Raw genomic sequence first — 14,967 nt, 5'->3', positions numbered from 1 at the left:
AAAAAAAGCATCAAGAGAATCAAGAGAGAAAATAATACGGAATGTTATAGCAAGAGATAACTTAAAAGCTATGCTTCAGAGCTTTTAAGAACAATGACGTTTTATAGCAGACATTCTGGGAGTCAGTCATGTTTATAAAATAATACATCCTTTAAATATCAATGTAATTTCCCTCCCCTCTCTATTTAATAGTAGAATAGAACCCTCAGCTTGTTAGCAATCCTTTAAGTGTATATGAAATGATTGTTCCTTAAGTCTATTAAGGACAAAGGTAAGTCCATGGGAAATCAAAATACATACATTAGTGAAATTAAATGCTAAATAATGCTAAACATGCTAAATGTTAAAATATGCTAAACATTTTACGTAGATTTACCTAAAAATAAGTTTAACTGTCATTTTGAAAATAATCATTACACATAAATTTATGCTACAGTATAGGAATACAGTGCTAATTAGCACATGTACACATTATAAAATGAGAGGTTTCAGCCTCAGTTATGTTGTAATAAATCCTGAGTAAATTGTATTAATAGTAAATCCAGTATATTGTCACTGTATGTAAAATAAGAAGTTTGTTCAAAAACTTACTTTTCTATTTGTACTGGGAAAAAAAATTTCGCTCAGAGACAAAATTCAGAAATAAGCTTAGGTCTAATAATAAAAACAAATATTTCCAAGCCAAAGAACCTTCTTTTTAAAATACACAATAAAATATAAATGCAACATGATTTCCTCAGGCCCTCTCTATTGCCATTTGCAAATATCTAATTTTAATCAAAAGTTCAGTGACACTGAACTGGATTCACATATCACAGCATATTAAAGAACTGCAAAGTCTCTTTTTTACTTTCTCTAGCATTCTCAAAATATCCATGGGCACTCATTTACTATATTAATCATCATTATTTGTCGTTCTTTATGCAAGCTTTCTCTTTTTATCCATTGCATAAATCTAAGTATCTATGGGGCTTTTTTGGGAAAATTTTTTTTAAAAAGTTATTTAATGAAAAAACTGCAGAATAGAATCATGGTTTGATGAAAAGGCTTTTACAGCTGCCTCTTTAGGGTACATTTAGTACACAAGTCATTTATTCTGAGGAAAAGATAGAAATAAGAAAAGATTTTAAGGGGTCCATGTTCATTTTTGAATCCTGGATCACATTTCTGTTCTCCATGCCAAATGAGGGTGAGGCAGAGGGAGAGTCAAACACCATCCGCCAGAGTGCGGTGCAATGGCCCAGCTCACTTTGGTGGGGTTTTGCCAGCTCTCAGCAGATGTAGATCTCGAGAAAGTTGTAAACATGACCTGAAATAGCTTTTCTCCACATAAACATCACAGTATCAATGAAATCAGAGCCAGAAGCAAGGACTACTTGTACCCCTAAAATGGCAGTAACTATTCCTCTCAATAGTAAAGAGGAAAAAAAAAAAAAAAAGAAGAAAATTAAAAAACCCAGACTTTTATTATGTGTGGGTTTGAAATCAGAGACTGTTTGAATTTACTCAATACAGTAAAATAAAAGAGGTCCCCAGAAATATGGATGCGGGGAACAGCACCAGGAAAAAGCAATTCTGAGCACAAAACAGTGCAATATATTACGCAGTTGTCACTGCTGCAGATCCAGCCCCTGGGTAGCAGCAGGGATCCTTCTGATGTCCCGCAGAAGTGTGATGCTGAGCTCTGATGGACTCGGCTGTATCTGCTCACACATTTCACCTTAGACCTCCACTCAGCACTCCAAAACCATGAGCATCTTCGAACAGTTGCGACAAACTGACTAAGAAAAAATAATTCTCACCTTCCTTGCCTCCACTTCATCTTTCTCAAAAAATTCACTCAAGGTTAAATGGAGCAACGAAGACAGGAAAACTATCGGGCTGTCGCTGCTAGCAAATTTAGCATGAACGACCATTTGATCTCACAGATCTAAGAGGACAAATTTAAGTAAATGAATGGGCAAGATGTTGCTTCCCAAGAGGCAATCTAACACTTGTTTTCAGCACCAGAAAAACCCCGTGGTAGCAGATCTTATACTCATTGTATTTTTCTGTATAGAGGATAACACTCATTTGACTTAAAGAAAATTTCATTTATAACTTGCTTTCCTATGAGACTAATTACTGCAACTGCTGTTGTTGTGAAAGTCTTCATATCCCAGCGAAAGGAAGAACTTCTTCTGAAAGGGAAGCTGCAAAGATTCATGTATAAAAGGTCACATTTAACTAATATGCAAGAGGTCTTAAAAATACCACTACTGGGACAAAACCAGAAAAATTGGTGACAGCTCAGTCCTGTGTTTTAAAAATGCATTTGACAAGGTTCTTTGTCAGAGACTAATGGCTAGGAAAAGTATGATAAAATATGTTATAAGGGTGATTAATAAAGCACTGGGATACAAATACGAAACAAAGGAAAGTCAAGAATGAAAATTTGTAAACTTCAAAATGTTTTCCTGCCATAATTCATACAAAAACCTTTGATGACCGTTGAAGACCACACTTCTAAAACAAAGACAGGGAGCCGAGACTCCCCCTGTGACGCAGGGACACAGCAGTTTCCATTGTCCCCTACAGCAACTGTAGATTTCAGAAGGTCAGATATAACACGAAGAGCAATGTAGATATTATACAACAGGCATAGGGCAATGTGTTCCATCTGCCCCGCTAGATAATACAGGGCTTGACCGTGCAACCAGACAGTGAACCTTCTTCCTTCTGAAGAAGCATGAGGTGAGAGGGCAAGGAATCCAACAAGGATAATCCCTCTCCAAGGAAAGAACCACTGCCAATTTCAAGTGGGCATAACCCAAAGGAGATGCCACTCTTGTGAAGCTGCAGCATGAAGCAAACAACCAAGGCACAACGTGTCTGCAGGGACAGAGAACACCCAACAAGGGCAGCACTTGAGGATGAACCCATCTGGATCACTGTGTCACTCAGCTGCAGAAAGCACTATTGTCTCAAGGACACCATTTAGGCAGGAAGGAAAGCTCGACAGATCTAACAGTTAAGAGGAGTGAAGGCATTTGCCTCACTGAAGCAGATGGCGCCTTGAGGTCATTTTTAGCTGCGTGTTTTCCAAGCTCTGAAAGGAATCAATAACGTTTAGAGAAGGGCCCCTTTTTCAGCATCTCTTGTAGGCTTCAGAAATGAAGGAACAGAGTTCCACTACCAGAGGAATCTGCAAAAACCTTCCGTTAACACTGCCTTTACATTACAAATAAAGTGTTCAAACATAATAAAAAGAGTGCACGCTGACTTTGCTCCTTTATACAAGCACCAATGACCAAAATATTTTTTAGCAACACAATGACATATTCCAAACATTTTCAACTGCTCTTACATTTGGTTTGTATACAGAAGACAGCTTACCAAAAGATTAACTCTTCCCACTAAAAGTAACAAGCATTCTTTGACACCTAGAGCCAACCAACATGGGTAACTTTTCCCATAAACGGTTCTCAGGCAACAGCAGAAAGTTTACTAACATTTTGTCAGCCACACAGGCTAAGAAGAGCTTGACGAAACTTGCAGCCTTAGGTATGCCAATACATTGCTCAATCAACTCCACAGATAATAATTTTTAAATATGACTTGCCCTCTGCATTCAAGTATCAAAGTCCTATTTAAAGTTTAAAAGTGTGAGAAGAGCAAAGTTCAAAACTCCTTTTCCTCTTGATACAGCCTAGGACATCAAAATGAATCAACATTTTCACAGTACATATTTTCTGAAACAGCTGAAGGATTTTTTTTCTTTCCCACAAAATTTCAGGGGCTGAAATACTCTAAGGAGACATTTCTGGAACAGATCGTGTTCCCACATACTGCTATTCTTCTGAGCAATTTTTGAGCTGTAAGTTTGGGCTGTAGCCTCCACACTCACATACATCACACTTTCGGAATCAAGGCACCGTTGAAAGGCATTTACCCACCAAACTTTTTCTAAACCTTGTACTAATATTACATTCTGGGGTATGCTTTTTCTAAACCATGGTCACTTGCTACAGTTTTCTGGTCTGGTAACATTCACTTCATTTAGAGAAAAATTTTAAAAAGGAGAGAGAGATTGTAGAGTGAATTTGGTGTAGGCAGACAAATCAGAGCTCATCAAATTACCAGAGGAATCACCACATTTCACTGTCTGATGGCAAATGCCACCAGCAATGCCCAATGCCAAGCTTTTTTCTTTATCTGAATCAAATTTTCAAGTTGGACTCCTACTGACTCAACAGTTAAACAGCTCCACATCATTTGTTGCTTTCTTTGATTTCTACATAATCATGTCTTTAATTTCAGGTGACACTGGCTTTCCACTTGAACATACCCAAGCAGCTAGCCCCCACTGTGCAAGTGCACGCCACAGCCTGTCCACATGCTCAGCACTCCCATGCAGCTCCTCAGCCACCTTTGCTGCTCAACATTCAAACAATGAAGTTTCTGGGAAAAAACATGAGCCTTCACTCACACAGTCATCCCACTAAAGTATTACAAAGTTTGCACAGATGTAACCTTCTGTGCACAAAGCTCTTCTATGCGCTGAACATGCCTTGTTCCGTGCTTGGCTGTGGCTCAGCACAGCTGCGGCTGCACGGTTCATCCCTGCAGCAATGACTTCTCCTCCTTAAATTAATGCAAATATTGCAATAGCTTCAGAGGAGTACTATCAGGGAGCATCTGTGGCTGTGAAGAGCCAGACTTCATCTGACAAGCCTCTGCGATCCTTTACGCACTCCAAAAGTCATCTCCTCAGAACACCATATCCATACATTACCCAGGAAGCCACTGGCAAGCCAAAGGGAAGAAGATGACTAGAAGGCCTCAGAAGGCTTTCTTGTCTGAAAGGTTTCTACAGACAATCATAACAAATTTGACATATTTTTAAATAAATTAAAGAAGTCAAAACTAGAGAGAAGAGAGACAAGATGGGAGTCACAGTGATTTCTGGAGATGTTAAATAGAGCGGTTTCAGTCAACATGCAAGAAGCCAACAATTACACTGTTTCTAGAAAACACAATACTGAAAAAAAAAGACTACTTAGGGACCAAAAAACTGAACCATATCAGTAGATGAATGAGAAAGAGATACGGCGTAAGAAGACACCACAATCCTGTGTCCAAGAGTGATGGGCTTGATCCTCTGAGAGTACTGGACTTCACCCTTCATATCCACAGTTATCCAGACTCAGAGAATAGACATGGGCCTGGGTTGGCAACCAAATCATCTGACAACAGCCCAGTGAGCTACTTCCCCTGAAGCAGAAGGGCCATCTACTCAGGAGGAAAAGCAGCTTTTGCTCAAACCCATGTGAGCCAAAACCAAGGATCCCCATCCTCGCAGGGGAGAGAAACCTGGCAGGAGGTGGCCACAGTAAGTGGAAGAACCACAAACTTCAGCACAGCTGATCTGAGAGGGAAAAATGCTGAGACAGCACTAGCCAGAAGCACCCACAATGTAGAGAGCTGAACCTTATCAGGCTTTTGAAGGTCTCAAGCAGTTCAGTTGACCTTTAAGCAGTGTTTGACAGGATAATTGCAATAATGTTTTAACAAGCAGAGCCCTAAGAAAAGTTTTTAGTCTTGAGTCACTTAAAGACTGGTATAATTATTGAGAAGATTACAAAAGGGACCTGGAGTACCAGAAGAATAATATAATACTAGATCTGCAATGACAGTGTAACTCATACATTCATAACGGTCTTGTGGCAAACATTTTAAAGTGAGTGTTAACTTCATATGTAGTTCCTGCATAATTTGGGTAAATCTCAGCTAAATTTATCATGACACTACTTGGAATGTAACACGCTTCTGTATCATGAATGTGTTACAGCAGATCATTAGCCACAACAGGGGTCTCAAAACAGGTATCTTCAGTGAAACAGAGGCAGAAAGAATGTTCGGTTTGATCCTGCACTCAGCAGCACCAACACAGATTAGGAGTGAATACAGATATATTGATTACCAGAGCTGGAAAGGACTTCTCTGTCAGACTTTGCAGTGAGTACACTGCTCATGACAACAGGCAAACGTTGGGAAAAATACGTTCTATAAGGATTGTTACATCTGAGCCTTTAAGATCCTTCATGACTGTATAAAAGCCTGTTTTATGAGATTAAGCCGTAGCTTCTGGAATATCTTTCTTTTCAGCTCTGCTATACTCTAAGCAAGAGACGATATCACAAAACAAAGATCTCCTGTGCAGCCCTGCTACCTGGACTAGGATTTTCAAGGATACCTATGTCTTCAACCACCCCTCAAAATCTGAGTCCTGATACAATATTTCTGCAACATGAACTTTGAAACAGCAGCTACCAGAGGTTTTTTGCTGAATGATTTTTTGGACATATGCATTTATTATCAAGTAGGGAAAGGCTTTCCCTGAAACAAGCTTGCAAAGAAGGATAAATTAGAAATTTGAAATATTTGACTGTAAAATACCAAAACACACTATGAATACACATATTTTATAAAAAGGTGTATCTGAAAGTCCTTCCTACATCAGAGATCAAAGGGCACTCTCAATGCCCTTGCATCATGTGGCAATCTATAGCAAAGTTTGGCTTCCAGCACTTTTTTTCCTCTTCAAGAAGGTAGAGCTTGCACCAAGCCATTCACATATTCATAAAATATTGCTAGGTTGGTGAAGTATCTTATCCTGTATACATTGAACATACAGTAAAGGACCACACACATTTTGCCTAACACCTTATAAACCTTAAGGAAAGAGGGAGAAGAGGCAATAAGGCAGGAAGAAAATAAAATCTGGCAGTAAACCAAATGCATGTAGTAGTCACTACAGCTTCAGTTCCAGTTCAGCCTCCTCCCCCTTTGGTTTTGTGATAGTTGATCGAAAATTGTGCCTAAGTTTTTCCAAGAGATAGCAGTCATTTGATTAAGTGGGCAGAAAAGAATTTTTTAAATTGGGCAATTTCTCATGACACCTCTCTTTCCAACAATCATCCATCAGTCACAAACTCTAGAGCTGTTTTATAATCCCCTCAACAGTCAGAACTCATTTTTTAACCTAGAAAATTACTAATTGTTTGAGCTACCCAACACAGAAACTTACAATATCAACAGAAATTGACAGCATCAGGACAGAAAGTGAGACTGTTTTAGACAAAGTCAGCAGTTTCACAAGCACCTCCAAGGGATAGGGATATTCTGTTCGAAGACCAGAGCAAGAGGCCAAGAAGTCAGAGAATCCAATAGCAAAGACTAGGCAACACCTGAATAAATAATGAAGATTTCACTCCAGGTACAAGCAGAGATATGTGAGTTCAGCATGACAGAGCAGAGCTTCTCTGCAATTGATTATTAGCAATAAGAAGTTATCTAAGGAATCTGTAAGCTATCCTTCCAAATCTATGTGGGGAATTGTACCATTTGGTCACAAACAATTCAGAAATGCAGACTGTGGAAGACAAATAAATACTTTGCTGAAAACTACTGAGTCACTCTGGACTACAAACATGTACTTCTATCTCCAGACACAGTTCGGTCCTGAAGCCCTTCAGACCAGGCTCCCTACACCCAGGTGAGCCCTTTTACTCACTCGGAAGGAATTCAGCATACCCTCATGACAACAGGCAACGAGCAAGTGAAAAATAGGTTGAGAAACAGAAGTTGCTATACTATGAACGTATCGCACAGCCAGCAGAGATGAGTGAATCTATGCCCATAGCAGGTCATTGACTCAGGACCTTGCTCCCCCTGAAAATCATAGCAAATCACCCAAATTTCCATATCAACACCTAGATATATTGAAAATGGATAATATAATAAAAGCCACAAAAGCAACAAAGTTGTCCCTCAGACACAAAGTGCTGGCCTCAAGGAGAATTGGGCTCCTTCTCTGCTGGCACTGAGTGGCAGTCTCTAGCTGAGAGCAAGATCACTGCTAAGTTACTCTCAGGGTTGAGGGAAGGCATCTGTTGGGAGAAGGCATGTAAAGGTCTGGTACTGTGATCTCCAGCTGGGAAATGAATCTCATCTTCACAACCAGAACATCCGATCCATTGAAAATTACTAAGAAAAAGGTCCTCCAAATGAGGTACTGACATAGAGTACAAACTCCAGTTTGTGCTTTGTTTTGCTCTCCTTCACAGGTAGAAAAACAAACACAAGCAGTGGGGAGAAACGCTTACACATTCCCGTATTTTAATGAAGAACGTGCCTGCACAGTATTGACTAAAGGAAAATATTAAGAAACTTGTGATTTCCCATGTGTTTCTTACAACGTCAAAATACGGCTCAAGCCATGGAGTTAAAAGGTTCCTTATAAATGTCCACAGTGGGAACTAACTTTTTTTTAAACACAAAAACCTCAGCTTAGCCTTCACCGAACGCCCCTGCCATAGAGGACGTTCAACTTCTAATAGGCTTATTTATGCAACAGTAAATTAAGTGCCCATTGCTAAGATTCTGGATTGCATTAATGATAATTTTAATATTAGCATGTTCTCAGATATATCTTATCATGATTACTCTTTAGGTTAACTGCTGTGCAGCTGCTAATAAGCCTCCTTCGGGGAACAGAGAAATTGAAATACAGGAATGTCCTGGATACTGGTAGTGACACTATTCTGTGGTGGAATTAAAAGCAGAAACCCAAAGTCATGTGAATTCTCTGATGTCCACTACATACTGTACATTAAAACACTAATGACATGAACATACATAATAGCCTACAGTATTTGCTTTGTGCTGTGCTCTGGAGTCCAGCAATATTGGACAACTACAACTGTGAACACAAGGATTTCTTAAGCATTTACATTCTCGGTTTCTAGGATGAGTACATAGACTACTTCCTTTACTATTTAATAGTAAAGCATGCATGTAGAGAAGTCACTCGATAGTTATGGCAATGGCAAGGACCCAAAAAAATGAAACCAAACAAAAAAACCCAAAGGATGTTGCTAGAGAAAAAATTCAACACACATTTAAAAAAACCCATAGATTTTTAGAAATCTACCAACCATCACTTCTGCCTTCAATTTCCTTCATTCACTTCCTTTTCTTGTATTACACTCCTCTGGCTCAAATCCATCATAAGCCTATTCTGAAACTCCTGATCTGCAAAGGCCATGCTTTGCTTCTGCTTTCCCCTGAAAGATCATCTTCATTTCCCTTTGTGCAATGCCAAACTCAGGCTTGCAGGCCTCTTGTATGACTTCTGCCCTTTCTGCAGCTAAAGCTTTCATCCAGGAATTAAAGGAATCTGATCCAATTTAATGTGACTTCCTTCTCTCCAGCTTATCTCTCTCTCTCTCTCCTTTTATCTTTATCCAATTCAAAACACAATTACATTGTTTTACATTAATTCAACAGCTACAGCCTCATTGTCTAGTCCTCTGACTGCACCATCCCATTCAGGTTTCTTTGCTTTTCTGGACATGGCTACCTGTCCTTCAGCCATCAGAAATTTTTCTTGAATGCTTCAACCTCTTCCAAGAGGCATCCCCCCTAAACTAATCCACACGGCCATTAGCTTTGGTTTGAAATCTCAAGACTAGTTTTTCTAACTCTGGATCATAGCTGTCCAAAGACTACTAGCAGGATCATAGCTGTCCAAAGACTACTAGCAATGGATAGAATAGGGCATGGAGACAAACTAATACATATGAAAATGTTATTGATGGAGAATGCACCTGTGTTCTCCCACGCTTTATATGCCACTGATCTTGGATTGTTAACTCTTCAGGGCAGGCATGGGTGTCTTCATGTGTGAGCAGAATCCAGCACTCAGCAGCTTTATATCATGTGACTTTTACCAGCCACCCAAAAGCAACCACAAAAGTTAACTCAGTCCATAACTTTGATAAACATTCTGGCAGAGATAAGGGTGTTGGTTTTTTTACGGGATGCTAGACTTTAAGAGTCAGGATATTAAATTACTCGACTGCAACAGTTAACACTATTACTGCAAAAATAACTTCCTAAATGCAGCCTCCACAAAACTTCAGTTAAGCAAAGGCACTGGCGCTGCTGGTCCCTTACTGCGGAGCTGACTCAGATTTCCAGAAGAGGGATGCAGTATCTTGCATTTAGCATGTAACCATGCCCTGTGCAAGAAGCACAGAAAATTGGTACTGCTCCACTCAATTTGGCCTGCTTTTGCGCCATTATTTTCTTCCTCCAAATCACTGCCAGCTACTGCATCCTTCAAGGGGTAACAACCATCAGACACTATAGAAGAGGCTGTGGGTATTTTAAGCAGCAGAGGGAAACTTCTTGATCAAGAGGAAAAGTTGTTGCACACAGAGCTTTACACATGTAAGCTCAGTTTAGCGTGGAGACTATTGTGAAAGAAACGCATTTAACCCTTTTATCCCACTAGTGTTACTTCTTTTCTGTCTGGAAATACTAACAACTTCACTAAGTGAGGATGACTTGAAAATTTTATGAGCATAAGATTTGGTGGATAAAAGTTCAGACATTCAGAAAAATAAAACTCATTAATTAATGGTCTGTTCTGTAAGACCACTACTTGAATTGTTAATATGAGATTCAAATGCAACCATTACTACTTTTTAAACAGATATGTCACAAAATGTTTGAACTTGTGAGTGGCCAAGGGTCTTCAAACAACCCTGAAATGCTGAGATTATTTGTTTTTCATTTTTAAGCAAAGCACCCATTTTGGAAGCTTTATAATCCTGTTTCATTGTATTGTAAATATGGCCTTCACGTCTCAAAAATATTTACACAGAATAAGTTACATTCAGAGGTAAATAAATACGCTATGAAGAGACTGTTTATTATTTAACTACACACAAAAAATGCAAGCTGTCAGTGCTTATACTTTACAGATTATAAAGAAGAAATCTGAGACAATTTTTTTTCGGCTATTTTGTTTCTTAAATAGACAGTAGTCAATTGGAAAAGGAGGAAAGAGAGGCCTGCAACTCATCTTGGACATCAGCAGTTAACTGAAATGTACAAATTTTTTATGTCCTTCGTCTATAATAGAATAGACTCAATGGGGTTTTTTCCCCGTTAGATGTAAGAGCCATGCACCACCTCAAATATGATGCTTAGTCATCAAAATTAAAATCACTGTATTTTAATATAAATTGGGGTAGCTATTTGTTAAAAGCCACAGGGATTGGTCTTCATATAACAGGAATCTGACAACATATCCCAGTTTGGGTAATAACATGTAAGTTAAACTGCAACGTTAAGTTCACGTTACATGTCAAGCAATTCCCCTCCGATTTCTAATTTTCGAGTGCCCAGAACACAAACCCACCCTGCCCACACTTTAGCCAGAAACTGAAACTAAGCTGCAGCGCTTCAACTCCAGCTGTCGCAAAGGCACCGCAACTTTCATTTGGGGGCTCCCCGAGCCCCCGGCAGCCGCAGGCAGCGGGCTCTGCCTTCCCCGAGCCCCCGCCGACGGCCGGGGGAGGGAATTCACAGGCGCGGGGACCATTTTAACTAATTTGGGCGCTGCTGCAGGAGGACTGGCATTCCCAATGGTCCTTCGGGAAAACGAGCCGCGCCTCTCACCGAGCAACGCTTTGAAGAAACGTTATCCGTTAGCAGTAAAAACACACTTGGGGGAGGGGTGCGGGCGAGACACCGCACCGCCGCCTCTGCTGCGTTTGGGGAGGGGACCCCGCGACCTCCCGGGGCTGCCAGGCCGCGGCGGCAGGTGCCGGGGCTGCCCGCGGCTCCCCCCGCCCGCCGCCTACCTGTGTCCGCGCCGCGCCGCTCCGCACCCGCGTACTCAGCGCCGGCCGCCGCGCCCCGCCGCCGCCCTCGGCGCCGCCGGAGACCAGCCGCAGGGGCCTGATGCTCTCCCGCTCCGCGAAGCGGCTGTCGCCCCGCCGCCCCGCTGTCGCTGTCGCCGGTCCTGGGCAGGGGAGAGGCACCCGTCACCCGACTGCGCCCTCGCCCCCGACGCGCAGGCTGGAGCGGGGGCTCCGTTTCCACGGGGCTCCGCAGCGGCCTTCGGCGGAGCATCCCTCCCGCGTCCCCACCGCCGCCCCCGCCCCGAGCGCGGCGGCGCTGCCCCGCGGCCGCGACTCACCTGGGGCAGCGGGCAGGGCGCAGAGCGCCAGGGAGAGGAGGCAGGCGGCAGCCCGCATGGCGCTGCCCGCCGCCCCGCTCGCCGCCGTGTGCCGCCCCGGCTTCCGCCGCCGTGCGCCGCCGGCTCCGCGCCTGCACGGGGGGGCTGCGGGGCCGCGGCTGCCGCGGGGCCGGGGCTGCCGAGCTCCGCCCCGCCGCCGCCGCCGCGCCGAGCCCCCTGCGAGGGAAGGAGATGGCGAGAGCCGGGGAGGCTCCCCGCAGAGCCCGCTCGGAAGAGAGAAGTGCTGGGAAATGTAGTCGTTTGCCAGAGCGTGAGGTACCGGCGTGAGACTCAGGGGAAGCCCCGGAGCCGGCGGAGCGCCGCAGGGCGTCCGCAGCCGCCCCCGCCCCGTGGGGCAGCCCCGGTACCGCACTGCCACGGGGCTAAGGAACCCCCGCTGCAAAATTTGGACTCGCTGTCGGCCTGCCCTGCTGGGTGCAGACGGGGGCTCTCAGCGGAGGCAGCCGGAGCCTTTTCCCTCCACACCTGCTCGAACTCTCCCCCGCCCCTCCTCTGATGGGCTTCTGCCACCAGCACCTCTCTCCTCCCTCTTGCTCCCTCCTCCTCACTTTTCAGAGTAAACCTCCATTTCCTTATCGATGACCTTTTTTCTTCCTTTCTTAAATTTCCACTCCCTCCCCGCTTTCTCCACTGGACTAACACTTAAAAGAGAGTTGCAAAGGATTATGACAGAGAATCGTTCATTTCAAGTTACAACGCGCTCTCCTGGACTAAGCGAGAGGCCAAACCAAGAGGCAGAAGTGTCAAGGAGTCCCCACGATGTCCATTCCCCGACACCGGAGGATACTCTCCCTCAGCAAAGAGATGGCTGCGTCTGCAACCCAATTCTACACTCCCACCTACCGGGAAGCCGCGGGCAGCGGTACTGCCTGTCAGCACCGTCCATCTCACCTTCTGTAACTACGTTTCTTTTTGAAAATGGGACAAGAGTGGCAGCTGTCTGAAGTACCCCTTCCCCCATGGTCTCCTGAATTGGGAATAGCAAGGGCTGCCAGGGCACACAGTTAAGGTGAGTCGAGAGAGGAGGAGGAACGTCAGGGCAGAACAGTGGAAGATGCAGCTTTGTACTGACACAGGCACTAGAACATGAGGTCAAACTACCCACGGCAAGGTCTTACACCAGTTACATGCACATAATAAAGAGGTGCCATCACAGTAAATGGCACTGAAAGCTGCTGCTCACTTTAGTCTGAAAGATGAAAAGAACAATTACAAAAAAATCTTTGTTTTCATTATCTTAAAACCATTATGCAGATCAATATTATTAACAGCATTGCTCGCACTAGCAACAGTCAGGACACCTGATACCTCCATTTCTGCTCTTAGGAGTGTTTCACCCTGCCAGGCTGCCTTCCGTGGGCTCCCCCATGGGAGGGACCGTGTTTTGGGCACCAGGGCTCCGCAACTGCTGCCTGCCGCCCCGGGGAGCCACCTGCTGGGGAAGGTCAGAGCTCCTGGCCTGATTTCTTACTTGCAATTAGAGGGTAGATGGAGGAAATTCAGTTTCTCACAGTTTGTTTTCATGATATGAAAACATGGACAAAATGATGGTTTGACCTTGCCTGGATGCCAGGTGCCCACCAAGCCACTCTATCACTCCCTTCCTCAGCTGGACATGGGAGACAAAATACAATGAAAAGCTCATGAGTTGAAATAAGGACTTGACTTAGGGAAAAATAATTTAATTTATTACCAGTCAAATCAGAGGAGGACAATGAGAAATAAAACCAAATCTTAAAAACACCTTCCCTGTCATCCTCCCCTTCTTCCTGGGCTTAACTTTACTTCTGATTTTCTCTGCCTCCTCCCCTCCAGAGGTGCAGGGAGATGTGGAATGGGAGTTGTGCTCAGTTCATCACACGTTGTCTCTGCCACTCCTTCCTCCTCAGGGGGAGGACTCCTCACACTCTTCCCTTGTTCCAGTGCAGAGTCCCTCCCACGGGAGACAGTCCTTCACAAATTTCTCCTATATGAGTCCTTCCCATGCGTTGCAGTTCTTCATGAACTGCTCCAGTGTGGGTTCCCACAGGGTCACAAGTCCTGCCAGCGTGGGCTCCTCTCTCCACGGGGTCACAGGTGCTGCCAGGAATGTGCTCCTGTGTGGGCATCCCACAGTGTCACAGCCTCCTTCAGGCATCCACCTGCTCTGGTGTGGGGTCCTCCATGGGCTGCAGGTGGATCTCTGCTCCACTGTGGACACGGGGACAGCCAGCCTCACCATGGTCTGCACCACGGGCTGCAGGGGAATCTCCGCTGCGGCACCTGGAGCACCTCCTCCCCCTCCTTCTTCCCTGGTTCTGGTGTCTGCAGAACTGTTTCTCTCACATAGTCTCACTCCCCTCACCATCTGCAATTGCTACTGCTCAGGGGGTTTTTTTTCCCTTCTTAACTATGTTATCCCAGAGGTGCTACCACCGTCGCTGATGGGCTTGGCCTTGACCAGCGGTGGGTCCATCTTGGAGCCAACTGGCATGGGCTCTGTTGGACATGGGGGAAGCTTCTAGCAGCTTCTCACAGAAGTCACCCCTGTACCCACCTCCCGCCCTCCGCTATCAAAACCTTGCCATACAAACCCAATATGTGCTTCAATAAGTTGAGGATGGAAGCAAGACACACATTTTAAGGGAACAATATTGCATTTAGAAATATAGCAACTTTGAGGAGAAAGTAACAAGGAAGGTTTTCACTGTCCTGTTTGCACGGCAGTCATGCACTACAGGCAAGACAGAATATTACCTCAAAGTATCCATTAAATCCTCAAGCTGTTGCTGAAACAGTGTACAATTAGCTTATGAAACTCTGCAGCATGGTATCAAAAGGAGCAGAGGCGGGGTGAGTAAAGAAAATCAGAAAGTGCTATTTATAGAGATAAA

The 14,967-nt window shown here is 43.9% G+C and overlaps 1 protein-coding gene across 6 annotated transcripts in view; it reads right to left on the bottom strand.

The window, feature by feature from the left end:
- Window positions 1–12,145, bottom strand: part of ADAM22 (ADAM metallopeptidase domain 22) — a 134,122-nt gene extending 121,977 nt beyond the window's left edge. For all 6 annotated transcript variants that reach the window (XM_065629810.1, XM_065629811.1, XM_065629805.1 and 3 more), the window contains exons 1-2: window positions 12,035–12,145; window positions 11,697–11,857 (exon numbers count right to left, since the gene is read on the bottom strand). In XM_065629810.1, the coding sequence (XP_065485882.1) occupies window positions 11,697–11,857; window positions 12,035–12,092 (219 nt within the window). In that variant the 5' untranslated portion in view covers window positions 12,093–12,145. The remainder of the gene's footprint in view (window positions 1–11,696; window positions 11,858–12,034) is intronic.
- Window positions 12,146–14,967: the final 2,822 nt, after the last annotated feature.

Source organism: Caloenas nicobarica, chromosome 2, assembly GCF_036013445.1.
Source record: "Caloenas nicobarica isolate bCalNic1 chromosome 2, bCalNic1.hap1, whole genome shotgun sequence".
In the NCBI taxonomy this organism is placed as follows: Eukaryota; Metazoa; Chordata; class Aves; order Columbiformes; family Columbidae; genus Caloenas; species Caloenas nicobarica.
The sequence above is the reverse complement of the archived record's forward strand: the minus strand, read 5'-3'. Positions and strand labels throughout refer to the sequence as shown.